The sequence below is a fragment of the Camelus ferus genome, chromosome 17 (genome assembly GCF_009834535.1).
Source record: "Camelus ferus isolate YT-003-E chromosome 17, BCGSAC_Cfer_1.0, whole genome shotgun sequence".
In the NCBI taxonomy this organism is placed as follows: domain Eukaryota; kingdom Metazoa; phylum Chordata; class Mammalia; order Artiodactyla; family Camelidae; genus Camelus; species Camelus ferus.
Genome location: NC_045712.1, coordinates 42333805 through 42361744, shown reverse-complemented (window position 1 = coordinate 42361744; position 27940 = coordinate 42333805). Strand labels below are relative to the sequence as shown.

General features: G+C 39.3%; 1 protein-coding gene across 1 annotated transcript in view; it reads left to right on the top strand.

Moving 5' to 3' along the window:
• OXSR1 (oxidative stress responsive kinase 1) overlaps window positions 1–25088 on the top strand; it is a 72366-nt gene extending 47278 nt beyond the window's left edge. The window contains 12 exon segments of the mRNA XM_032459235.1: window positions 1067–1168; window positions 3191–3324; window positions 5307–5355; window positions 5981–6046; window positions 8705–8827; window positions 14202–14237; window positions 16296–16442; window positions 17285–17349; window positions 19418–19470; window positions 20958–21026; window positions 21878–21942; window positions 22366–25088. Coding sequence (XP_032315126.1) covers window positions 1067–1168; window positions 3191–3324; window positions 5307–5355; window positions 5981–6046; window positions 8705–8827; window positions 14202–14237; window positions 16296–16442; window positions 17285–17349; window positions 19418–19470; window positions 20958–21026; window positions 21878–21942; window positions 22366–22440 — 984 coding nt within the window. The 3' untranslated portion in view covers window positions 22441–25088.
• Window positions 25089–27940: the final 2852 nt, after the last annotated feature.

Genomic DNA, 27940 nt, shown 5'->3' with positions numbered 1-27940 from the left:
CTGGACCGAATGAGACTGGCAGCAGCGTATTACTTACATACACACGTATCTGGAGGCATAGGACACTGCATGCCTCATGGGGTTGTGCTTAGGAAGTGAGTGAACAAAAAGTTACTGGAGAAAGGCTTTGCAGTATGAGGAGAGTGGGATGCCCTTTGGTTCCTTGTGGAGGTGTGATTGGCCTATTTGAACAATTCTGAGGGCTGGCAGGGAGCAGAAACCTGCTACTCATGGATAAACAAGAACTGCTGCTGGTCCATTTGCCAAGCAGGGTTGTTGGGCCTAAGGGACCTTATCCTTGGGAGCAGAGTGGGGGAAGGAGCTTGCGCCTAGGTCGTTAGAGGCCCTCCCATTTACCCAGTATCGAAGCAGCGTGTAATACGGAGCTTTAATTTTAGGTCTCAAACCACGCACTCCCAAAACCTGTTTCTCCTCCTATATTGTTTAGGATAGAAAGTTAAAACATTTAATTATATAATGTGCTGTTGACGTATAAAGGAGAGAGGTCTGGCAGCATATTCACACTAACAACTTTAAAAATATTCTGAGCCTTTGTAACTTTTTTCATTCTGAAAATTAAGGTGATAAAACAATACCATAACATAGGAAATTTAGGGGAAAAAAGATTCACCACTGCCTGACATTTTTTTTTAATTCTAGTTGTTTCTTAGATAGACTAGATACCTGCTTGTAATAGTATCAAAACTTATGAAAAATTTTGTAATCTTTTTTCTTAATAAGTGTTTTATCATATCATATCATGACGTGGTTTTCCATATTTCATATAGAATTCATTAACGTTGTTTTTAGTTGAGTATATGAATATACCATACCTAGTAAACATACCATACTTAGCAGTTTCCCTGTTGGTAAACATTCATTTCAGCTTGCTTTCTTGCTCGCGCTTGCTTGTTTGCTTGCTTTCTCTTACAAAGTGTATTTAGCTTACTTCAGATTATATTTTATTGGCTTGAAGTTCTTGTTCTGGATGCATATTAGAGGCTCTCTTTTATTTGTGCCTTTAAGGTGGTAAAAATAATCATGTACCTCTGTCTATTCTTCACAGGTCCGAGGTTATGATTTCAAAGCTGACATCTGGAGTTTTGGGATCACAGCGATTGAACTGGCCACGGGGGCAGCTCCTTATCATAAGTACCCGCCAATGAAGGTGGGGCTCGTATTAGAACACTGCCCAGCTCATGTCTCAGTTCTCTTTTGACGTTCTTAGCCTTAGAATTCGGCCCTGCATTTCTTCTAACTCCTCTAGCGGTGACACTCCCTATTAGATATTTACTGTTTAGCATTGAATGACTTTACATTGTAGTTGACCTTCTTACATGATGACTCACCATCTCCTGACTGCATAACTAGTTTGGTATTAGGATGTGATGTGTCTCATTTCAGTGTGTGACCCCACAGGCACCTGTATAGAACAGCCTGAGTGGGGATGTGATCATTTCTACTTCATAAGGTTGTTGGAAGTTTCCCTGTTAACAGTTATGATAGCTAACATTCATTGAGCACTTCCCTGTGCTGGGCACTGTTCTAAGTGCTTTTTATATATTAAATAAGATAATCCATGCAGAGTTCTCACATGCCTTACGTATGTAGGATTCTCCTTGTTGAGTGAAAGTTTGCTTTGTGGTAGAACATTAAGCAGCTTTTATTAAAAGGCATATTACATCCTAAGGTAGTAGTTACCTGAAATGTAATTATTAATCCTGGCGTCCCCAACATTAGTACTAGAATGAATTTTTTGTGTTTCAAGACGGTCCTGCCAATACTGTTGGCAACCATTTTTATCTGTGTGGCCCCTCAGTTACAACGTGCCCATGAGTTCTGTTTGTTTGCAGCTGTAGCTGCTGTTAGTAGTTCCGCTTGCCCACTTTACAGAATGCCCTCTGACTGTCAAAAGTGGTGACCACCGTCGTGAATTTTTGTCATAGTGATACTGTTCACATCTGTATGATCTTGGTGCACTTTGGAACCTTTAAAATGATACTCTGTCTCATTTAAGGCTCTGACAATGTAGACAGGGACAAAACCAGTAAAAGGATAGTGTGAAAAACCTCTTATATCTCCATATTCTAAATATATACATATTGACCTGTATGTTTGTTGAGTGAAATTTTGATTATGTGAAAGGTTAGTGATATTTTTCAGGCCATGGTTTTCCTAAAATTTAAGACTCCTAGGTTAATGCACAAGGTTTAGAAAAGGATGGTTTTTTATAATTAGAAGGTGGGATGCTATTTTTAGGCCCAAGAAATGGCTTATTTTTAAAAAGGAGTTGGGGAGGAAGGTTGAGGTTTACTTGTTGTCATTGTAGGCAGTGACTCCTGCAGTTGTAGCTGGACAGACACATGTTAACCTGTTTGCTCAGAATGAGAAATACTGCCAACCTTAGTAATTCCTTTTCTGTAAATATAAATTGAATCTGAATAGGAAGTAATAATTCTGATTATGGCCTTTTAATATTGGTGTTGACTTTGTGCTTAGGAAAATGGCTAAGCTTTTATTAAAAAATCAAACAGTATAAAAAAAACACAAATCACCCCAAACCTCATCACATCAGTGAGCTTTATTACTTACATCTGTATGCATCAAGATGGTATGTTGCCATGTAAGTCCACGAAGGAAGAGATTTAAGATGGACAGAGTAATCAGAATTGTCAGTTGCTGCAGAGAAGGTAGGAAGAATGAGAAATAAAAAAAGGTTGTAGCTTCGTTAACTAGGACATCATCGGTGATTTCTGTGATTGAAGTTTCTGAGGAGTTCTGGGAAGACAAGGCCAGATTCCAAGAGGTCAAGTGGAAACAGAGCCACATATAGGTAAAGTCAGCAAGGTCATACTCTTAATTTTACTACTATTTTAATTTTTTTTAAAGGTAGTTTGCTGGTACAAGAATGGGGACAGAGGACATGAAGAAAGGGTTCCCACTAAAGGACATACAGTATTGATATAGTTGAGCCCTTGCAGGCACACGGAAGCCGGCTATCTATAGGGTATTATTGATGTAGAAAACACCGAAATAACTCTGGTTTCCAAACAACTGGTCTATATGTGAACTTTTAGAAATTAAAATCTTGTATGTTTGGAGGTTGTCTATACTGAAAAATGTTGGCCACAATATTTAATTTACTTTACTGAGTCTTCAGAAGTTTATATTATATTGAAAATTCTTACAGGTTTTAATGCTGACACTGCAGAATGATCCTCCTTCTTTGGAAACTGGTGTTCAAGATAAAGAAATGCTGAAAAAATACGGAAAATCATTTAGAAAAATGATTTCATTGTGCCTTCAAAAGGATCCAGAAAAAAGGTAAAACATGAGATAAAGCTTACTTTTCTCTTCATCTAATAGGTAAACCATTGGGGAAGGGTAAGAATCACATGCATATATACATGCACGGGGAATTATTTGTGCATATTCAGAGGAACTAAATGTAAGCTTTAGAAAAAATATACACAGACCATTGTACTAGACTGGAAATGAATCACTTACTTTCTCCCTTTTTTTTTAGTATATAGTGCACCCTAAATAGTTAAGCTATTTCCTGGTTAATTTCTTATAATTATAAATGTATATGTTACTAAAATGCTAAATTAGTGTGAGGGTTTGTTTTCAATTTGCATTTAAAAGTTGTAAGTAAACATCTTAATGCTCTTTACAATTTTAATAACAAGAAATACACATAGCAGCTGTTATATTTAATGTCAAATAGTCATACTTATTTCCTTATTGGAGAGAGATTTCAATAAGTGGACCAAAAAAATCAAAGCACTTACTTGTTAACACTAGGAAAATTGGATGACAGGTAAGTCAGGAGGCATGATCATCTAACATGTGTGTCTTTATGAATTAAACAGCTTCATAGAATGTTGGAGATCACTGAGTACAACCTTTTATCTCCGAGGCCAACTACAACTCCTCATTTCTAACCCTGAGCCCTGTTCCCATTCTCTTATTTTTCTGTTTCACATAGTATTTATATTCCCCTCAGTTTCTTAGCACTAAGAGGTCTTTAATTTTGATTTTTCTGAAGATCAACAAAAGCATAAAGATTTGAATTGACATCCTTGATCATGTCTTTAGTATATTTATGTTTAATAGGTCTTCAAAGTTTACTGTTGGAAATATTGGAAAGGATAAGAAAAACAGGCAGCAAAGTTCAAACCTGTGTTTTTAGAACTTTTTTTCCTGTTTCTGAATAAATTGGTATAAAAGATAGAGAACACTTTTGCTTCTGCCAAGCTAGTTGACTAAAATAGCAGGATTCTCTTGTTACAAGCACCCAGAAATGTTGGGTAAATCTATCGCACTTAAAAAACCAAATATAGAGATGAGCTTGTGATAAAGGAAGGTCCTCAGATGCAAGAATTAATAAGGAAGCCATAAATCCAAGAACTGTCATAAACTAATCCTTGTAGCTGCCCTCAATGGGACACTGTTCATTCCAGTAACCTACTGGATTGGAGTTTTACTTTCAAGTGGGGACTGGAAATGAGATATTGGGCCCTCCCAATGAGAATTTTGAACTGAGATCTTTTTTTTTTTTTTTTTTTTTAACTCCCAGCTATTATAATGCACAGCAGTGTTTAAGAACCACTGTTTTTAGAAACTGGCCATGTAATACTGAACCTTAGAGAAGTGATTTGCTCAGGATTATGCAGTAGGTGTGTAGTACTGTTTATTCTTTATTCTCAATCATGCTAGTTTGTTAAATTGACAATGATGCCTTTACTCAAATGAAGTAAGACTCTGCACAGTTAAGAACTGAGTTTAGATTAAATTTTGGGACTATGCATTACTCTTAGAATCTTCAGATTTTTAAAGGAACTTGTGAAGTTATTTTTTAAGAATATGTGGTTATGTAAGTTGAAGCCTTTCAAGCAGCCATGTGGCAAGAAGGACAGGGCTTGATTTGGTCCATTTCCTCTTTGTGAGTTTAAATGTATTTTTATGCATTGTTAAAGTAGGTATTGTCTAGCCAACTTCTTGGGAAATAATATTAAATAGCCAATATATTGGAGGCCACTAAGAAATCATGTTTCTAAAAGAAACATTTCACTAGTGAATTTTTGAAAGAACCTACAATAATTATCAGAACATTTCTATATGAGTTTTTTAATTCTACTCAATGTCTTATACTGAGTTTTTCCTTTTTCCTTTTTAGCAGGTTAAGGAAAATGGAGTACACTGAATTTTGATCTTGCTGCTCAACAAATCATTTTTTCATTTTTGAAGATGAACACCCATGTTACTCTTGAATTAACTGTAAAAACTTTGTTTTCTGATTTTAGACCAACAGCAGCAGAACTATTAAGGCACAAATTTTTCCAAAAAGCAAAGGTAGGGAATTCTAACTTTTGATTTCACATGATCATATGATCCTTGCCAATTACCTAAATTAGGTTCACTGCTCAGGTGTTGCATTCTCTTGAGACGACTATTTTTGGAAGAATGATGGTAGATGAAATAATTGTTGAGGGCACTATTTATACAATCTTTGGTTTTTAAGATAAATGTATTTTTCATATAAATTAATTTACTCATCACATTATAACAGGAAAAATGAATATTAAACTCTGCCACCATAAATATTATCTGTGAAAAATACCAAACTCTCATTTTAGGGTTTACTTCTTAATTAGTAAACATCTCATTTCCCAAAGATATCAGATAAGTGGGATGTTACTGTAGTTGGAAATGTGGGACCATGATCCCAAAGGACACACGGTAAAGCAAACTTTTCACAGATAATGGTTCACACAGTACATTAAGGCTCTGTCTCAGTATATGAAGTATATAGTAGTATACCAAAGGAGTCTCAGAATAAGAGAATGGAAGCCTTTCTCAAACTTCTTTATAAAACAGATACTATGTCACATTTTAATTGTGGTGAATATTTCTGTGTCCGTTTTTTTGTTCAGTAAAAACTTCTTATAAGAAGAAAATACTTATTTTTCCTCTCCAGAATAAAGAATTTCTTCAAGAAAAAATATTGCAGAGAGCACCAACCATTTCTGAAAGAGCTAAAAAGGTAAAGGGGATTTACCTCAGTTTTTCTGGGAAATTATTTACGGTAGATTCGCATTTCCATTTTGAAAGTGTATTTAAGTAATACTTTAACAGTATGAGTATTACTCATTTTCTTTCAATCCTTCCTTTAGCATTCTTTGATATATTCTTTTAGCAAATATTGTTAGTCTACTATATCCTAGGTACTACTCTATCAACTAGAATGAAAAGGTGTGTTATATAATTGATAAATTAATTGTAAGCTCTGTTAAGTCACTGTTTGCAGCTACCAGAGTGAGTTGTGAAGTTGCCTTACACAAAAGCCATGAAGATACTACTTCACACCCAGTAGAATAACTGTAACAAAAAAGACAGACAGTAACAAGTGTTGATAAAGATGTGGAGAAAAAGGAATGGAATGTGGTGCAGCCATTGTAGAAAGTAGTCTGGCAGTTTCTCAAAAGGATGCACCAAGTTGCCACATGACCCAGCAGTTCTACTCTTAGGCATACCCAAGAGAATTGAAAACATGCACACATAAAAATATGCACATGAATGTTCATAGAAGCATTATTTATAACTGAAAAGTGGAAACAACCTGAATGTCCTTCTACTGATAAATGGATACATAAAATGTCATGTATCTATACAATGGAATATTACTCAGCAATAATAAGGAATGAAGGGCTGATAATGTCATAACATTCACGTACCTTTAAAACGTTATGTTAATTGAAAGACATATTGTGTGAGTCCCTTTATGCGAAATATCCAGAAGAGGCAAATGTATAGAGACAAAAAGTAGATTATTGGTTGTCTAGGACTTGAGCAGATCGTAGAGAAATGGGTAGTGACTGCTAGTGGGTATGTGATTTTTTTAGGGGGCTGGGGGAGTAATGAAAGTGATCTAAATTTGATTGTGGAGATGGTTTCACAACTTTCAATATACTAAAAAATTGTTGAATTGTAATACCTTAGGTGGGTCAGTTGTATATGAATATCTCTGTAAAGCTATTACTTTTAAAAAAGAAACATTTAGAAAATGGCACCACCACCACCAAGAAGCTCTTAGAAATTGAAAACACTATAGAAGAAATGAAAAAAAAATTAATTACGAAGATTTTAGGGTAAAGTTGAAATTTCCTGGAAAACAGAGTCCAAAGGCCAAAAAATGGATAACAAGAGAAAAGATGAGAACATCAGAGGATTATTTGAGAAGGTTCAACATTTGCGTAAAAAGAGTTCCAGAAAAGGAAAACTGAGAAAAACAGAAGAAAGGAAATTACTGAAAAAATAATTCAAGACAAAAATTTCATAAATTTCCAAATTGAAGGAGCCCAAGTACGCAGCACAATGAATGCAAATAGAGCAACACTAAGGCACATTACCGTGACAGCTCAGAATACTAGAGGCAAAAAGAAGGTGCTGCAGCCTTCCAGAGAAGGGGGAGAGACCGGAGACAGGATTAGGACTCCTCGTGACCTCAGTGGCACCTCTGGAGGCCACATCACAGTGGAGCAGTGTGTTCAGCACAGAGAGTGATTTCTAACCCAGACTTTTTTTTTTACCAGGCAAACTATAAGTGTGGGGATGAAATCACGATATGTTCAGAAATGCATGACTTTAATAAATGTGCCATGCTAACAGTGGAGAAATTGCTTAAACTAAGATCAGGGGAGTCATGTGACCCAGGAAGCATGGCCCTCTGAATGATGATAGAGTGAGATGTGAAGTAGCAGACCTGATGTGAATCTGGTGGAGCAGATCAGGAGGCTCTGGTGGGAGGCTTCCTCAAGAAGGTGATACTGAAGAATATCTAGTGTATATGAATATGGTGAGGAAATTTGCAAAGCAGGGGATGAATGTGACCAGTGAGAAATAAGCAAATATTAACTCCAGGGGGAAAAGAGTTATACAGAAGAGAAAAGTAATTGTAATATATAATAAGATTCAGCTGTATAGTTTATATAGTCACAATATATAGACACTGAATGTTGATTTAACCAAAATTACAGTATATCTTGAAAAAAGAGTAGGGGATTGATAATAGGGATAAATTCCCGTCTTCTGTGGTGAGCAGTCCAATAGATAATTCCTAAAACCAGGAAATCAAGGGGTAATAATAAGAACAGTTTACTTAGATGAATATAATTCCAAAAGAATAAGCTGAAATGAATTGAAAGTGGCTGCCTGTGGGGAAAAGGATGGAAGTTAGGAAATTGTTGTTTTTCTTAACAAAACTTGCACAGCTGTAGTACTCTTGAGACTGTGTAGATATTGTGATTTTTAAAATTGAAAAAAAGGGATCAGAATCTTCTTAATCTTGGGTTTATTTATTTGGGGACTGAAACTCTCCCTCCCTTTTTTAATGTCTTGAGATATGAAACCATTCATCAGATTTGAGCTGTGATTTCACATAAGAGGCATTTGGATGGTATGGAGGCTCAGAAGATGGAAGTACAGGGAAAGTCAGTGGTTGTGAGTCAAGACAGTAGAGATCGTGAACAGAGAGCAAGTGAGGGATGGAGGGTGTGAATTTACATGGGAAAACTTATTTATGGGGAAAATTATTATCTGCTTACTGTGTTGAAGTAATAGAAGGAGAGAGAAATAAGACTGACTTTTCTATATAGTAAGTGTCAAACATTAACCATAGTCCACATCTCTTCCTTATGAGCAGGTTCGGAGAGTACCAGGTTCCAGTGGCCGTCTTCATAAGACAGAAGATGGTGGCTGGGAGTGGAGTGATGATGAATTTGATGAAGAAAGTGAGGAAGGGAAAGCAGCAATTTCACAACTCAGGGTAAGTTTGGTTAAACTATGTGCCTTAGTGAGAGCTCTGTCTTTTTGTCTGAAGCCTCTGAGATAATACTGTATTCTGTGGTTCAGTTCAGATTAACCAGCTGAAATATAAAAAATACAAATGTTAGTGACAGAATATTTTGAACAACTTACTAACAACAAGAGCCCAAGTAATTCTGCGTGAAAAAGGGAACTGGCAAATCTGTTTGACTATGATAATATTTACGATATATAAAAATGACTTAAATTGAGAGATGAAAACTATAATGTCTGAGATGACTATACACTGGATAGGATTAACGGCTGGTTAGACATTGCAGAAGAAAAAACTGTTGAACTTGAAAGGCTGACAATTGAAATTTTGTCCCTGAAGTCTGCTAACCTTCTGCCTGAAGAGGAACAGTGCACCTCTTCTTCATTTGGTATATCCTGCATGGTGTATGTGTGTGTTAGTTTTTGCTAGAAGCAGTAAGGACAAGGGTCTTGTGGTTTTAATTCAACACTCTTGCATAAAGTTAATGCCTCAAGCTGATTGTCAAGATTCATTCCCAAGAATAGAAATGTGTATAGGAAATATTTGAGTCATCATAGCCTTGACTGCTCAGAACCTTCTGATGGAATGAGAAGTGAGTAAGTGGTATCTCTGCCTGCTCTTAGGATCTGCTCTGTGACAGCACTTGTGACTCTTGCTGGTCAACATTGAATATTACTCTTCAGCAGAACTAAGCTTGCAAAGTACTTTGCCAATGAAAATTTGCAAAAATTTTATTAAGCTCCCTCAAAAGATAACAAATGTAAACATTCATTTGAATATGATTGTGAGGATTTTCGTTTACAGGTGTGAGACCGTGGCATCCTTTCTCCCTTACTTTTTCATATGATTCTTCTTTGCATTGATATTCTCTTGTATTGTTACATTGAAGAGACCAGCAGAAGCTAGAGCAACGTGAACCTTGTTCTAGCTTCCTGTGAAAGAGATGAGGATGCTCTTTGTCCTCTTGCCAACAAATACTATTTGGAATGATGAATTATAGCTTTTCAATGTCTGATTATTACTCCCTATCTATCTGCAAGAGAAATTTAGTTGCTTAAAATTTGGTAGTTCTGAAATGCTTACAGTAGCTTTTTCATAACCTAATACAGTGGTATCTAAACAGCATAAAAATGATACACTTTGTTCACAGAATAAATAGCTTTCTAATTTTATTGTGTTATCCATTATTTCTCATGTAATCCTTATAGCCATCTTTGATACCATGAATTCTTTATTAGAAAGATAGTCTTTTAATACTAAGTTGAATTACATTAAAAGAATATACCATGATCAAGTGGGTAGGGTGTGAGGATGGTTCAGTATTAGGAAATCTTGTAATAGTAATAAGCTAAAGAAGAAAAAGAAATCGTATTCTTACTTTTATACATTTTGAAAAATCCTTTGACAGAATTCAGTACATATTTATAGGAAAGACTCTTGTGTAGATTCAGATTGCAATCTTTGTATCATTTTCCTTCTGCTGAAGCGCTCTCCTGAATATTTTTTGTGATGTGGGTCTGCTGGTAATTCACAAGGCATTCAGTAGAGTATAATATATTGCCCTAGACTGAACACTGCTCCTGACCCAACTCACAACTCATCAAGGCGGGATCCAAAAAGATTAAACTATTTCCAAGTAATTTTACTGTATTTCAGAACAAAGCTCAAGAAGATTTATAAAAATACAAAATTGCCAGCATGTAACAAGGTAAAATTCACAGTATCTGGCATCCAGTCTAAGATTACCAGGTATGCAGAGCGTCAGGTAAACAGTAACAGTGACCACACCTTATGCCCAGATCTTGGTTTCCAATGTCATAAAAGAATGAGGGCTCATTGGAGAAATGGCTGATTCCAGGGCTTATGCAGAGAAAATACAAGATGAACTTGGAATATCTTCTTTTGACTGAAAGAAAAGATTTTTTCATTTGAAAAAGTCATAGTAGTTGATCTTTGTGTATGGTGTAAGGGAGTGTTCTTGCTTCACCGCTTTACATGCTGCTGTCCAGTTTTCCCAACACCATTTGCTGAAGAGACTGTCTTTATTCCATTGTATATTCTTGCCTCCTTTGTCGAAGATGAGTTGACCAAAAGTTTTTGGGTTCATTTCTGGGCTCTCTATTCTTTTCCTTTGGTCTATATATCTGTTTTTGTACCAATACCATGCTGTCTTGATGACTGCAGCTCTATAGTATTGTCTGGAGTCTGGGAGAGTTATTCCTCCAGTCTCTTTCTTTCTCTTCAGTAATGCTTTGGCAATTCTAGGTCTTTGATGGTTCCATTAAATTTTACTATGATTTGTTCTAGTTCTGTGAAATATGTCCTGGGTAATTTGATAGGGATTGCATTAAATCTGTAGATTGCCTTGGGCAGTCTGACCATTTTAGCAATATAGATTCTTCCAATCCAAGAGCAAGAGATAAAAGCAAGGGTAAACAAATGGGACCTAATGAAACTTAGAAGCTTCTGCACAGCAAAGGAAACCATAAGTAAAACAAAAGACAACCTACGGAATGGGAGAAAATTTTTGCAAATGAAACTGACAAAGGCTTGATCTCCAGAATATATAAGCAGCTCATACAGCTTAATAAGAAACAACCAAACAACCCAATCCAAAAATGGGCAAAAGACCTAAACAAGCAGTTCTTCAAGGAAGACATACAAATGATCAATAGGCACATGAAAAAATGCTCTATATCACTAATTATCAAAGAAATGCAAATCAAAACTACAGTGAGGTTTCACCTGACACCAGTCAGAATGGCCATCATTCAAAAATCCACGAATGACAAATGCTGGAGAGGCTGTGGAGAAATGGGAACCCTCCTGCGCTGCTGGTGGGAATGCAGTTTGGTGCAGCCACTGTGGAAAACAGTATGGAGATTCCTCAAAAGACTAGGAATGGACTTACTGTATGACCCAGGAATCCCGCTCCTGGGCTTATATCCAGAAGGAACCCTACTTCAGGATGACACCTGCACCCCAGTGTTCATAGCAGCACTATTTACAATAGCCAAGACATGGAAACAGCCTAAATGTCCATCAGCAGATGACTGGATAAAGAAGATGTGGTATATTTATACAATGGAATACTATTCAGCCATAAAAACCGACAACATAACGCCATTTGCAGCAACATGGATGCTCCTGGGGAATGTCATTCTAAGTGAAGTAAGCCAGAAAGAGAAAAAAAAATACCATATGAGATCGCTAAAAAAATCCATACCATATGTGGAGTCTAAAAAAACAAAAAACAAAAACAAACAAACAAAGCATAAATACAAAACAGAAACAGACTCATAGACATAGAATACAAACTTGTGGTTGCCAAGGGGGCAGTGGGTGGGAAGGGATAGACAGGATTTCAAAATGTAGAATAGATAAACAAGATTATACTGTATAGCACAGGGAAATATACACAAGATCTTATGGTAGCTCACAGAGAAAAAAATGTGACAATGAATAGATATATGTTCATGTATAACTGAAAAATTGTGCTTTAACTGGAATTTGACACAACATTGTAAAATGATTATACATCAATAAAAAATTTTAAAAAAATAACAGAGGAAAAGTCATAATAACATAAGAGCCAGGTTGAAGGAGTTCCCACTGACTAAATTAGGGACAATTTAACCATCAAAATCAGTAAGTGTAGTAATAAATTATAAATCATTTAAAAATAGGAATTTATGAGTCCTTACCAATAAAAAATAGATAAGTAAATGAGGGGAAAGGGATTGTTTTTTATTACAGTAAACTGCCAGGGCTGAGTGCGAATTCATCGTTTTACAGCCATCATAAAGCAGTTGTAAAGATTAGAGCAGGCAAGGATCATCAGTGGGTGCTAAATATATGGGAAGGTTTTGATGAGCAAGATATTTACGTAGTCTTAAAATGTCTCCCCATAGATTGCCTATTATTTGCAAGGGAAAAAATAGCTACTTTATACCCAAGAAATCTGAAAATGCTTTGACTAGATGATTGAGATTAACATCACTAGTGAGGGGCAGAGGAATCTGTAATTCCCTAAGATATGATACCATAGGACAGATTCATCACTTTGTAGGATGCATTTAAGTCTAAAACACGAGGAAACATCAGACAGTCCACAGGTTAGGAACATTCTAGTCAAATTGAGAGTGCGTAGTAGGCCACGGGAGTGATTATGTGTCAGGGAAACCTGGAGAGACATGACTGCCTGCAGTCTGTGATCCTGGATGGCGTTGTGTATCAGAACAACAGGGGCTCCAAAGGGTATGTATAGCAGGTCGTTGGAAAAATTGGATTATAGATGATAAAGTAGATGACAGTACTGAGCTGTGAAATTTACTGAAGCTGGTAACGTTAGTAGTGAGAAGCTATGTAGGAGAATATCCCCATTCCTAAGGATACACAGTGACTGTTCAGTGGTAAACAGCAATGGTACATGCAGCTAATGCTCAAATGGTGCAGGAGTGTTAAAACATATATTTAAAAAGAGAGAAAGTGAGCACTAAATAATAAAGCACATGAGGAAAAATATTAATAATGGATGAATCCAGGTAAAGGGTATATTGTTCTTATTCTAACAACTTTTCTGAAACTATTTCCAAATAAAAATTTTTTAAAAAAGGTTTTGTGTTGGCCATACACTTGCTGTGATACATTGGCTCTTGCCTGAAGCTTGATTCTAGCTAATAAAATGGTAATGAAAATTTAAAAAACCTAAACTGATCCTATAAGAAGTCTAAATTCATACTTTGTAGAATTTGCTGTAAGTTGTTATTTGGTTAGAGACATGTTTTTTGTATTCTCCAGTGCCTGTATCCAGAATTACTACAAACTTATGATTTACTAAATCAGTTTAGCTTAAATTTTCATGTGGCAGGTTATAATTGGTATTTCAATTTTGGCTCAAGAGTTTTCTTAATTAATGCCCATAATCAGAATTACTCTGCTGTGAGAATGTGTTGGATAATTAGCTTGAATGTTTACATTTGGTTTGAAGTGTTATGCACATAATGTGTTCATCATTATGCAAAAGAATTGTACTTTGAAGAATGTGATCTTCCTGCTACCTGAGAACTCAGTTCCATTATGTTTGCTTGTAAACCTTAAGTTCTGCACTCTAAATACGTAAGTACATTGATGCATTACAGGGTAGCCGGGCAAAGACTGCAGTAGTATCCTGATAGTTTCCTTTTTCCAAAAAACTCTCACTACAGTTACCGATGAGTTAATTATGGATCAGAATGAAGTAGAGCTGACTTTCATTTCAGCATTCCGGGCAGTTTGGAACTGACTACAAGTAACTTGAGGTTTCATTTAACAAGCCTCTTTTTTTTTTTTCTTCTTTTAGTCTCCCAGAGTGAAAGAATCATTAACAAATTCTGAGGTAAGTAGTTGTGATTATTAAATCATTAAAGTGTATGTGCTTTTGTTTTGTTTTAGTTTTAATGTTATGTATATTTTTTGTTTATACCAGTCAAATTTTATTAGAGATCTCAATTCTGAGTTTCTTTTTCAGTACTTTTAGTTGTTTTTTTTTTTCCGGGGGGGGTAATTATGTTTGTTTGTTTGTTTATCTATTTTTAGAGGAGGCACTGGGGATTGAACCCAGGACCCTGTGCATGCCGAGCATGCGCTCTACCACTTGAGCTATACCCTCCCCCTCAATTCTGAGTTTGAATGGACCTTTGCAGTAAATTGGTGGTGCCACCGCACTCAAAAGTTGGCCTAAGGACCCAGACTGTGTTCTTCCTTGCTTGCTTGACTTCATGAACTACTTTTTTGTCTTGGGCTGCTTAAAGTGGAACATAGTCTTTTTGTATTAATTTCCCAGGGAATTTGTCATATGCCACCTTTCCTCTTTGGACTTTTTTCCTCAGCCTCTTCTCTAGTCACATGGATCCCGTTGTCTGTAGTTCCTGCCTTGGGGTGATAGGGAGGCCTACTAGACAGACTCCTGTTAGTCTGGCCTGCCTCGTGCTCAGTACCTGAAGCAAAGAATCATTTCACGGGTTCTTAGTATTTGGTTTAACTGGCACACATCTTGCTCTCAAACCTGTTTGTTCTTGCCACATGCTTAAAAGTAACTTTTTTCCACTTCATTTGTGTACATGGTATACAGTTTGTATACACAATTATGTTTAAGACTGAAAATAAATACTGCTGTACCTCAACTTATTAACAGGCCAATATCTGACAACTTACATTAGAACTTCTGTTCACAAAGATTTCTGGCTCTTCTTGATACTTGGTAGACTTGCATTTTTTCTGCCCCTTAAATTGCACACGGCCATGGCAGTTACGTTGACTAGTAACATGTGAGCAGAAGAGCCACTTTGTGATTCCCTAGGTTCCCTTGCCCCTGCCATCTTGATCTGCATCCCTGAATGAGGATGGTACCAAACTTAGCCTCTGCTGGCCAGAGATAGACTTGAAGTGTATCCAGGAAGTAACTTTTGTATCACCTCACACCTGTCAGAATGGCTCTTATCAAAAAGACAATTAACAAGTGTTGGCAAGATGAAGAGAAAAGAGAAGCCTTGTGCACTGTCAGTAGGAGTGTAAATGGGTGCAGCCACTGTGGAAAACAGTATGGTGGTTTCTCAAAAAATTAAAGCTAGAGCTACCAAATATCCAGCAATTCCACTTCTGGGTATTTTTCTGAAGAAAACAGAAACATGAATTCAAAATAACATATGTACCCCTGTGTTCATTGTAGCATTATTTACAAGAACCAAGGTATGGAAGCAACCTAAGTGTCCATTGGTAGATGATTGGATAAAGAAGATGTGGTGTATATATGCAATGGAATGTTGCTCAGTCATAAAAAAAGAATGAAATATTGCCATTTGTGACATGGGTGGACCCTAGAGGACATTACACTAAGTGAAATAAGTCAGAGAAAGACAAACACTATATGATGTCACTTATACGTGAAATCTAAAAAAACCCAAACAAACAAACGTAATACAACAGGAGCAGACTCACAGATACAGAGAACAAACTGGTGGTTGCCATAGAGGAGGCATGTATGGGGAATGAGTGAAGTAGGCAGGGGAGATGAGGAGGTGCAAACTTCCAGTTATAAAATAAGTCAGTCAGGAGTTAACTGCAGATGGGCAAGAGGGAAATTTGTCAGTCGATGGAAGTGTTCTACAAATGGATTGTAGTGATGTTTACACTGGTGTAAATTTTCTAAAAACTTGGGAGTTGTATACTTACAGTCGGTGGATTTAGTGGGACATAAATTACGCCTCCAAAAGTTCCTCAAAATAAAAAAGCATAGAAATTGACTTCCACTTGAAATAGGTGTATTCAGGGATGTGGAGGTAGGCCAGTCCACTGCACAAGAACTATACTTTGAAAATATCACCCTGTGTGGCCCTGATTGCCTGTCAGTAGATCTGCCTCCCTTTGCAGAGCTGTGTGTGTGTTTTTGTTACAGCTGTTTTCGACAACTGATCCTGTGGGTACTTTACTCCAAGTTCCAGAACAGATTTCTGCTCATCTACCTCAGCCAGCTGGGCAGATGCCTGCACAGCCAACTCAAGTCTCTCTCCCGCCCACCGCGGAGCCAGCAAAACCAGCTCAGGTAAAGCAGGGATACTCTTCCGTGCAGACGAAGAAAGCATAGGTCGGTGTGGAACACCACCTCATGTAATACAGTTGATGTCCTGGTAAATTTTGAAACAAGTTAGAAATTCTGTTTTCACAGTTTGAAATGTATGCAGATAAGAGAGTTTGACAAGGATCACACAGGTTTTTAAGCAAGAAAATAAGTTAACGATGGAAATATTCCCAACATCAAAAGTTTTGGGGGGTAATTTCTTGTCACCTTCACTTCATTTAACCTTTTCTTCACCCAAGCTTTCCATTTCTGCCAATCATGTGGGAAAAGATACAGCTGTCTTATGAAAACTGATGGAAGGATCGGGTTCGTTTTATAAATAATGTATATCCTCCAGTAAGCAAGGGACAGCTATACAGTTTTCAGAGATGGTTAGTGTAGCCATTAAAAGACCCGGCACCTCCAGGGGGTGGATTCCTGAGGGGCAGTTTAGACCCGCCTGATGTGTTGCCGTGTGATACACTGGCAGAGTTTTTAAAGGGAAAGATGCAGCTTCATGCACTTCACCCCTATAGAGGGGAGCAGGGGTCTGAAAAATATAGACTGTAAATGTGGCCGTGCGTGGAATTCCATGTGGGTCTGAGAGTTCTCTTCCTGACTGTGTTTGACTCAGGCTGACATTCAGCTCTTGTTGCTGCCTTGGAGGGCATGTCCTCCCATGGCAGAGGTGTCCTAGGCACGAGGATGGCCGCACCTGGAGATGAAGAAAATTGCTACCAAGTGGATGAGTCCTCTGCAAGTGAACATTAGTCACCTCCGCGCTTAATAGTCCAGTCAATGACTTTATACCTTTCAATGCTTTTTAGGCTCTGTCTTCAGGAGCAAGTTCACAAGAAACCAAGATCCCCATTAGTCTAGTACTAAGATTACGGTGAGTGGACATGTTGTCGTTGCTGTTTTCTAAATACTCTGAATATGCTGATTTCTCTTTGAAAGTTACTCCTTCTAGTAGCACGTGCCTGAGAGTAACTGGATAGGACCATGTGGCTCCCAGCATCGAGTGCTCTTTGCTGGCAGGTGTATTGTTTTCCTTGGAGACAGTAGCAGTGGTGTGAGGACCTGAGTTACTGCTGACTCATGCCTCCGTCCACGTGTGAATTCCTAGTCATCCTCTCAGCATGACCATAATTAAAGATGGAGGCACCAAGACCTGTTTTGGGAATGTTTGGGTGTTAGCACTAGGAGTGATAAAATTATGCCATGAATGTGAAGAAAGCAGATTTGCTTACCTTTTCTTGAAAGAAGCCTGCTCTGTGTACCTGAACTCAGATAGTTCTGAATGAATACAGTGTCTTGGTAATCTCATCCTATTGATTATTTGTTTATTGATATTGAGGTACAGTCAGTTACAGTGTGTCAGTTTCTGGTGTACAGCACAATGTTCTAGTCATGCATATACATACATAATATTTGTTTTCATATTTTTTTTCATTGAAGGTTACTACAAGATATTGAATATAGTCCCCTGTGCTATACAGAAGAAATTTTTTTTCTATTTTAATTGTTTGTAAAGAATACCACTTATTTCTCTTAAAATTTTTGTTTCAAAATCCTATAGTAGTTAATAGAGAGTATAAAAATTCTATTTGACATGTGCTTCAGGAAGGGGAGAGGATACTCATAAGTGATGTAGTTAGCTTTTTGAGAGGATGGTATTTTGGTGGACTGGGTTCTAGACTTGTTTGTGAAAGAGGAGGCTAGATTCTTGTTCTCAGTGACGAAAACTTTGAAGTTAAATGACTGGACATGAAGTCCAGTTTCGCATACTGTCTTTGAAGGTGTTTATGCTTGGCATGAAAGTCGCATCACTAAAGTGATACTGAACACTTGGTCTTAATTTTATTCCACTTTCAGAAAGAATAATTTGAACAGTTAAGTATTAAGCAGACTGTACAGCACTCTTAGCTATTATGGAAAGATACAGAGAAAATGAAATGAAACAATCCAGTCTGTGTTGGAAGTTGATTTGTATTATGTGCTTATCACAGTAAAAAACAAGTTTCAGCAGACATGCAGAAGTGTAAGTCCGTGTAGGCAAGTGCACAGAGAAGGCAGTATGAGGGGAAGAAAATCACTGTGGGGCAGGTTGTGTTGGATTTGGGTAGCTGTAGTTTAAGCACAGTTGCAGTAACATCCTCAAGTGTGTGTCAGACCTCAGCCCTCTGAATTGTTTTGATAAAATGGATTGGGGTGCTAAGTGATCAGGCACGGCTGTCTTTAGGCACAATATTCTGATTTCTCCATCTTTAACCAGAGCCTCCAGGGAGCTTGGTTAATCTCAGTACTTGGTGTGGTGAGTGATCGCCATTACTGTCCTCACCAGTCACACGTTTGACTCTCTGGAGTCACATATTAACTCTGCTGCCAGGATGGGCCCAATTCCTTGCCGCATCTTCTCTGCCTGCCCAGATCCTACTGACCCATTAAGTCCTACCTAAAAACACTACTTGTAAAGTTTTTCCCTCATTATCCCAATCTGTGTATTCTTTCTCTTCTGAGCCCCTGTGGAATTGGGGGAGCACTGTGTATTTCATTCTGTGAGTCTGCCCAGACTGATCAGCAGCGGTGGGCAAGGCCCTGTCCGAGGTGTAGGGGCCGGGGGGTTAGGCGTGGGGATAGAGTGGAAAGGGCATCCTGTATCATTTAATCACACCTCCCTGTGCTCATGCAGATTTTCCTCTTAGTTTCATATGATTGTCTCATTGGGAATAAGGATGGGGGTGGGCATGTATTGTATTGATCAAGGAAGGACATGAATTAAAAGGGTGACAAGACAGTTAGGTGGTCACTTTGAGCTGTTAGCTCTGAGCCTTCAGTGTGAACTCATTGGGACAAACTGTATGATCTATAGGAACAGGAAGATCTTTCCTAACATATGTAGGCAGTGTCTGTATGCATAACTCAGAAATTTATTTTATACATTTTGTTTTCTTTTATAGGAATTCAAAAAAAGAATTAAATGATATTCGATTTGAATTTACTCCTGGGAGAGGTGAGGCAAAATACTGAGAACAAAATAACTTCTCATTTATCATTTAAGGAAACATGTGAAGTTTCTGTCCTTTAGCTATATTTTGCTCTTAAAGGGTGATAAAAAATGTTCCTGGTTTAAAGGTTTTGGGGGGCATATGAATAAAACTAAAATGCAATTTATTTACTGTCACCTCATTTAGGAAACCATGTATAATACAAACAGCACTGAATATAGCTCTAATTTACTGCTTACTTACTATACAACAGGCGTTGTGTTAAGCAGTATCTCATTGAATTCTCAGAACAGCTCCCTAAGGAGAGACTATTATCCCCATTGCATAGATAATGAAATCAAGGCTTAGAGTGAAGTAACTGGTTACAATTCACACAGCTGAGAAGAGGTGTAGCTGCAATTCAAACTCAGATCCGTTGGCGTGCAGAGTTCCTGCTCTTGTTACTGAACATGATTGTCCTCCATTGACAGGAACGAAACAAGGCTTCTAGTCTCCTCCCCTCCCAGGCCGAAGCCACGCCCTGCCACGCTTAGTTTCTGGCCATGAACTTCTCCCTGGGACAAGGCTTGTTTTCTTCCTTGCCTTTGTTACTCAGGACTCGTATTAGGGAAGTGGCCCACAGCCACTGTGTGCCACGCTTACTCCTCTGCTCTCTCAGCATCATGAGCGACTAACTCTCAGATGCCTCTGTGTACAGAGGTGTACCTGTTTTTTTAAAGCCAGGCCGAGTCACATTTTAAGGTACTAATTCAAATCACTAATCATCTGCACAAATATGCACACATCGCCTCCCGAGAGGTCCTCCTGTTCCATCTGAGGGGCTCGGTGTTCAGCCCTCTGGAAGCATTGGGTTGGAGGGGAGGTTAATCAATGGTACTGTGCCCTCATCTTTCTAGTTACTAGTTATGTACCTATTGCTCAGATTGTACAATCTGGAATAACTAGATAGGAAGGAAAGCCCACCAGAATAAAAAAGAAAATTATTTTAGCAAAAAAACTTGGAAGTGTGATCCCAAAAGAGAGAGATTATAGTTTGTTCTCTCAAGATTTAATTGAGCCAGTTGTTCTGTTTCATTAGCCTCGGGGGTGATACACTCTCATCATCGTGTCTCAGGGCTCGTGGTACTTGGGTCCAGGGTTGCCCTCAGAAAAGTAGTTTCCTCTGCAGCGTCCCTGTCAGGTGCTCTTCCGACAGCAGCCAGAACCCATCTAAATTACGCCATCAATGTGAAGTTATCTTTATATTGAGCTAATATTTGCCATTTGGTTGATATAAGTTCTTCCCTCAGACCAGACCTGTGAGAGTCTGTCCCTCACTTGAGATAATCCTGGTGGTAAAAACCTTGGTGTGGGAGGAAGACCCTACTTGCCATGTTCGTTCTGTGAAGTTAGCAGCTGGTTTCGGTCTGGCTGTGCTAGCACCTGCTCTGGAAGTTGTTAGCAGGGACGTGCGTGCACAAGAACTGGAGTGCCTTTTTCTTTGTCCTTGCAGATACAGCAGAGGGTGTCTCTCAGGAACTCATCTCCGCTGGCCTCGTCGATGGAAGGGATTTAGTAATAGGTAACTACTTTGTGTTCTGCCTTTGTGCCCCCATGTCGCTGCCTGTAGACTTAGGGTCTAGGAAACCAGGCTTTGATTCCACTGGGTAGGTCTAATGGTTCTCGGCTTTGCTGAAATAATAGGTACTGGGGACAGTTTCTTATGGAAAAGAAAGTCACACTGCTGAGTTTGCTTTGTGACCCCCGAAGATAGTAAGTGAAACCTTACCCAGGTCTCTGGGAGACTCTGGTAGACATGATGACAAAAGTCACAAGTTAGAGTAAGCTTGGTCACATCTAATCCATTTTGGTGGATGAATTCAATCGTTCTGGAGCTAAGAGGTAAGCAAAAATCATTAGAGATTTAGTCCTTAAAAAAAAGCAGGAATGAAGAAAAGGCACAGTCAGACCACAGGTATGTATTACTGAAGGAAGAGGCCATTGTTTAAGGCAAGTTAGGGGAATTTTAAAGGGCCACAAAGTAAATAGCTTAGGCTTTGTGGACCATGTACAGTCTTTGTCCTTTTTAAACCATTTTGAGCTCACAGGCAGAAGCAGGCCAGAGGCCGTAGTTGGTCTATTCCCTGTCTAGGGCTTTCTAGCCCATGAATAGGAAATCATACCTCTTGAACCTGAGTATCTTTCCTAAGTTAATACAGCATCTTAAAGAATGTTAATTTGACAATGATTCAAGATTTATTTATGCCACTTGGAGATGAGTTTAAAAAAAAAACTTGCGTTTGGGGAGTGATTTATCTTTTTGCTTCCATTTTGATTGTACAGAGATCCTAAACTACCATTTAAGTTGTGAAAATAGGGTTGAAAGTGGATCTACTTAGCTTCTCATTACTTTCTCTGTTTGTATGATTACAGTGGCAGCTAATTTGCAGAAAATTGTGGAAGAACCCCAGTCAAATCGATCTGTCACTTTCAAACTGGTATTCGTCCCTTCCTCCTTGTTAAACCATCTCACTTGTTACACACCAGCCGCCTCTGCAGAGCAGCTTCTATATTCCCTGAGTGATGACGCTATTAAAATCTTTGGACTGTGCTCATTTACCCTCCCCAGCACCCTGGGCTGCTGTCTCCATTCAGTGGCCGCCCTTCCCCTCTCTCTCCCAGAAAGCCTCCCGCCCCAGGCCCTTGACTGTTTATTCTGAGAGAGACTGTTAGCCCATCTAATTCCACCTTTGTACTGAGAGTCCACCTTTTCTGGAAGAGACACCTTTATCTGCCTCCTGTTTGTATCCCAGGAACCTGATCCCACTGCCTTCCTTCCCATAGTCCCTGTATCAGTTTTAATTGCTACCTGCTGTTTTGTTTATAAATAGCCACAGCTTCTCATTTTGTTTGGTTCTCAGGCATCTGGTGTCGAAGGCTCGGATATTCCTGATGATGGTAAACTAATAGGATTTGCCCAGCTCAGCATCAGCTAAAACACAGCCCTGGAGGAGGCGGCCTAAGGAGATTCCACACATGCGTATCTCTGTTGCTTCTGTTGGCCTAAACCCACTACTGCCAAAGAACCCAGCAACAAACCTCCCAGCTAGGAGCTTTAGAGGTCTTCCTTTATGTTTTTTCTGCCATCCTTCCCCCTTTTTCCACAGGAAAAGAAAAGTTGGATCACCAGTGGCCAGCATCCGTTTAAAGAGTTCCATTAGTAAACTTACAGCACCTGTCCCCTGTCTCCATCTGAGAAGTGGCCTGTGTGCCTCAAGGCCCAGGAGGGAGACCTGTCAGCTCCTCTTGCCTTACTCCAGTGGTGGCGCTGGGTGGAGAGTAGCAGCTGTATCGGGCTTCCTCGTCTGGCTTGTCCTCCCACCCCTGACAGGACGCAGGCATCTCGGGATATCTCTTTACCACTGAAGTAGCAATTAAAAGTTGATTGTTCAGCTGGATCCCAGAGAATTTAGTGGTTTTTTTTGTTTTGGGGGTTTTTCTTTTTTTCGGTATCTGATATGAATTCTAGCAGCCTTTGTTAGGAAAAAGCACAGCCTCTATGGAGGCAGCCCAAACTGTGTTCTTGTTTTATTCACAATGTTTCTGAGCGTTTTGCTGAAGCTGCTCTCAGGCACCCCTCTTCATTGCTTCCTCCAGAAAGGGTTGCTCGCCTTAACTTCAGCTGGTGCAAAACATCTGACTGTAATCGAACTTCAACCATCGGATCCTTCAAAGTGGAACTTTGGACTGTTTTTAGAGAAAACATCAAGTAATGGCTTGTAAAAGAGAATCTTCCCAGCAGTGGTTTTTGAACAGGAAAAATCGTAACTCATATCATTGTGGAAGTATTTATTTTCATGTCTTAAAAAGTTGATTAAAAAAAACTGCTCCTTGATCCTCCCATGAAAATCAGTTTGGCTGGCCTCCAAGTCCTGAGCAAATGCAAGGCTGAGATTTCTGCAGCAATAAAGGAGGCTCACACTGGGCCGGAGAGGCCTGCCTTCTGCCCCTCTCCTGCACTGACCCTCTGGAGGGGGTCCACACTTCTGTGTGCTGAACCTGACCCAAGATGGAAAGTGAAACCACATGTGCCATGACTTTTAGGATCTATGAGTAGACAGTGCTCATTTGATTTTTTACAGAAATAACATAAATTATTCTTTAGGTTTAGGAAAGAGCACTCATAATGCAATATGTGAATCATCAGTGGGGTTGATTTTTTTTTTTTTCCTGCTGTTTCACAGTCAGCCTTTGTCTAATTGCAGATAGACCTAACAAATTTTGTAAATGGAAGGGATACTCAATCTGGCCTTACAACGACACACAAAGATGGGCTTTGGTCCCATTGAAAGGGGAGAGTTGCCTCTTACAGAATCACTCGAGTCCTTTCCAGCACTGTTGGTCCATGAATAACAAGATTGCTTTACCATTTTTCTCCCGGAGCATCTCTGAGAGCTTTCCCCACAATGGACTTGTTACAGCTTTTGTTTCATTCTGAGCTTGTAGTTTTAGTCATGGGCTTTCTTCGCTTGCCTGGATACAAAGGCACGTTGGAAAAGGGGTGGGTGTTGGAGAGGAAGGGAGGGGGTGGTTTGGGATGGGGCCTGGGAGGAAAGTAGATTAGAGGATCAGACACTAAAGTCCAAGGTCCCAGCAGGATTGGTAAGAGAAAGGAGCCTGCTGAGCCTGGAGCAAGAAAAGGAGATTGATCAGCTTGCTGGAAAAATTGTGTGTTTTTCTTTTCCTTTCTTCTTTCTTCCTTTGTTTTTTTAGAGGAGGGTTGCGGGAATAAGGACAGGAAGGTAGGAATAAGTTACAAAAAACAGGTCGTGCCTTTGGCACAAGACAAGGGGCTTACCTTAGAGTCTGTGTTTTGGTTTCAAATAAGCCCATCATCATCTACTTATTTATGAATCCAAAGGGTGGTGGCATCACTCTGTTCTACCTTTTATTTGGAGGTGGTTGGGAGCCCAGGCTGGGATTAAGCAGCAGCCCATCCCCCAATTCAGTTTCTCCAGCTGGCCATTACCTTTGAACTTCAGTGGGACAGGAAGGACAATGGAAGTGGGCTGGGGCTTTCTCTTTCTCTTCCAGTCATTTTTATGCCCTGCTGGGAATTAGGAGTCAGACACCACGCCCCAGGACAGTGTTATTTCTTCTGCATGATGTATGGTGGACTCCCTTTGCTGACTTGTGCAGTGATGCTGAAAAAAATGAGTGAACAGAAACTTCCCAGCTGGGACAGCAGGTGACCTGGTGAGCAACCTCATTCCCTCCCAGGAGTTCAGGATACACCTCTCCCTGAGTCCCAGGATCCCCTGGTCCCTGGGATAGGGACTAACTTAGCACAAGGTAATGTGTGCCAATGCTATTTGTGAAACATATGGTCTTTCTAAATGACTAATGGATTTGTTTGGGGTTTTTTGTTTAAGTTTTGAACCAAATCCTAGAGCCAGCTGATATTCTAATAATCTGGAGGAGAGAATAATGGTGTATCAAAAAATGGAGGTTCCTCCTGATGACGTATGCTAGATTATGGAAGATGTAAAATATTTCACTACCCCCCTCCTTTTTTTTTTGTTGTTTTGACTTTATACTTTTCTGCATGTTTCATTAATTTTTAATCAATAAAGAATAAATTGTCTTTGGTTGTGTAAGGATTCTTTGGCTGTTGGTGGGAGCAGTGGGAAGTGGGTCAGGAAGTCACCAGTATAAGTTTTCATGCCAGTAGGGAAACATCAAGGTGCACATTAACATTTAAAAAAAAGTATGTATTAATCTACGAATTACCTGGAGCAGCTTCAAACCGTTGTACAAATGGGGAAGCTCCCCAAAGGGAGGGAGAGCTGCCCAAGGAATGTGACTAGGGTGGAATGAGGAGCACCTTGCACTGAGCTTTTCTGTTGAATTCTGCTCATGCTGTTGGGTGGGGGAAAGGTGCCAGAGCCAAGCCCTGCGGAGTCCCTTTAGGAAAGTTCAGAGCAAGGCTGAGCTTGTTCCCATTTGGCTTTGATAATTGAAATGGTGAGGTTTGATGTAAGATTCTGGGTCCCTCTCTTCTGTATTCCTCCACCTCCTGGATAAGAAATCCCTGATCAGTAACTCCTTCTCAACAGAAAATGGTCTTTGAGCTGTGATAGGACTGCTTGTGGGTGGGTGCTAGTAATTCAGGGCGCAGGTCCTAGGACCTTGGAGTTGACAGCATCAGAGCTGATTGAATTTGCTTTTCAGATAAGCAGGTTTTAAAAGTGGATTCTGACTATTGTGGGGACAGAGAGGAGGTGCTTCCTACTGAAAAGTGACTGTGGTGGCAGTGGAGGGCAGTGGGGTGGGGGCAAGAGTAAACAGCCTCTCCACTTGGCGTTATCTCTAGCAAGACCAGATTTGTCCAGGGGCCAGATTACTCACCTCTGCTTATTCATAGTAGCAGTGTTCAGTGTGACAGTTGGATTCCTCCTGGGGGGTCAGCTCACATTTTTTGTTTTTGTTTACAATAAATTTTATTTTTTAGAGCAATTTTAGTTTCACAGCAAAATTGAACAGAAAGTACACGTATATCTCCTGACATACACAGCCTCTCCCACTGTCAACGTCCTGCACCAGAGGGTACATTTGTTATGATCGATAAACGGACATGGCCCTTCATTATCACCCAAAGTCCATAGTTTACGTTCGGGTTCACTCTTGCTGTTGTAAACATTCTACGGGCTTAGACAGTGCATAATGGTACGTACCCATCATTATGGTTTCACACAGAATGATCTCACTGCCTTAAAATCCTCTGTGCTCTGCCTGTTCATCCCTCCTACCCCTCTAGTCCCTGGCAACCACTGATCTTTTTAGTGTCTCCAAAGTTTTGGCTTTTTCCAGAATGTCATACGGTTAGGATCATACAATATGTATCCTTTTCAGAATAGCTTCTTTCACATAGTAATACGCATTTACTATGTCTCCATGTCTTTTTGTGCCTTGATAGCGCATGTCTTCTTAGCTCTGAGTAATACTCCACATCTGAATGTACCACAGTTTATTAATCCATTTGCCTACTGGCTGCTTCTAAGTTTTGACAGTTATGAATAAAGCTGCTATAAGCATCTGTGTGTGGATTTTTGTGTGGCTATGAGTTTCCACTTCTTTGGGTAAATACCAAGGAGCCCAGTGGCAGATTGTACGGTAAATAGGTCAAGCTTTTTAAGAAAACAGGTGTCTTCCAAAACGGCTGTGCCATTTTGCATTCCCACCAGTGAATGAGAGTCCCTGTTCCTCCACATGCTCACTAGTTCTTGGTGGTGTCAGTGCTTTACATTTTGACCATTCTAGTAAGTGTGTGGTGGTATCTCGTTTTAATTTGCTATTCCCTAATGACAGTATGTTGAGAATTTGTTCATATGCTTGTTTATTCATGTGCTTGTCTGTATGTATTTTTCCGAGGTGTCTGTTCATGTGTTTTGCCCATTTTTAATCATGTCTGCTCTCTCATTGTTGACTGTGAAGTGTTCTTTGTGTACAGGCAGCCTCTTACTGCACTTCTCTATTATGCTTTGCTGCTTTTTTTTTTTTTTTAACAGATTGAAGGTTTGTGGCAACCCTGTGTTGTCAGGTGATGGTTAGCATTTTTCAGTAATAAAGTACTTTTAAATTAAGGTATGTACATGGTTTTTTTTTTAGACATAATACTACCACACATTTAAGAGACTACAGTATAGTTAAAAAATAACTTTTATATGCACTAGGAACAACCACCAAAAAACTCACTTTTTTGTGAATCTCACTCTATTGCAGTGGTCTGGGACTGAATCCACAGACTCTCTGAGGTATACCTGTATTTTGGAAAACAGTCCTTTATCAGACATGTCTTGTGCAAATGCTTTCTCCCAGTCTGTGACGTGTCTTCTGATTCTCTTTTTAACAGTGGTTTGCACACAGCAGAAAATTTTCATTTTATGAGTTACTTCTTTCATGGATCATGCCTTTGGTGCTGTATCTAAAAAGTCATCACTGAGTACCCAAGGTCATCTAGATGTTTGCCTATGTTATCCTGTAGGAGTTAGATAGTTTTGCATTTTCCATTGAGGTCTGTGAACCATTTTGAGTTAGCTTTTGTGAAGAGTTTAAAGTCTGTGTCTAGATTCTTTCCTTTCCTTTCCTTTCCTTTCCTTTCCTTTCCTTTCCTTTCCTTTCCTTTCCTTTCCTTTCCTTCCCTTCCCTTCCCTTCCCTTCCCTTCCCTTCCCTTCCCTTCCCTTCCCTTCCCTTCCCTTCCCTTCCCTTCCCTTCCCTTTCCTTCCCTTTCCTTCCCTTTCCTTTCCTTTCCTTTTTTTGCCTGTGGGTGTCCAGTGGTTCCAGCACCGCTTGTTGAAGAGACTGTCATTTCTCCATTGGTATTGTATTGCCTTTGCTCCTTTGTCAAAGATCGGTTGAATCTGACTTTCTTTCTAGGCTCCCTCTTTTGTTCCACTGATCTATTTGTCTAATTGTTTGCCAATACCACACTGCCT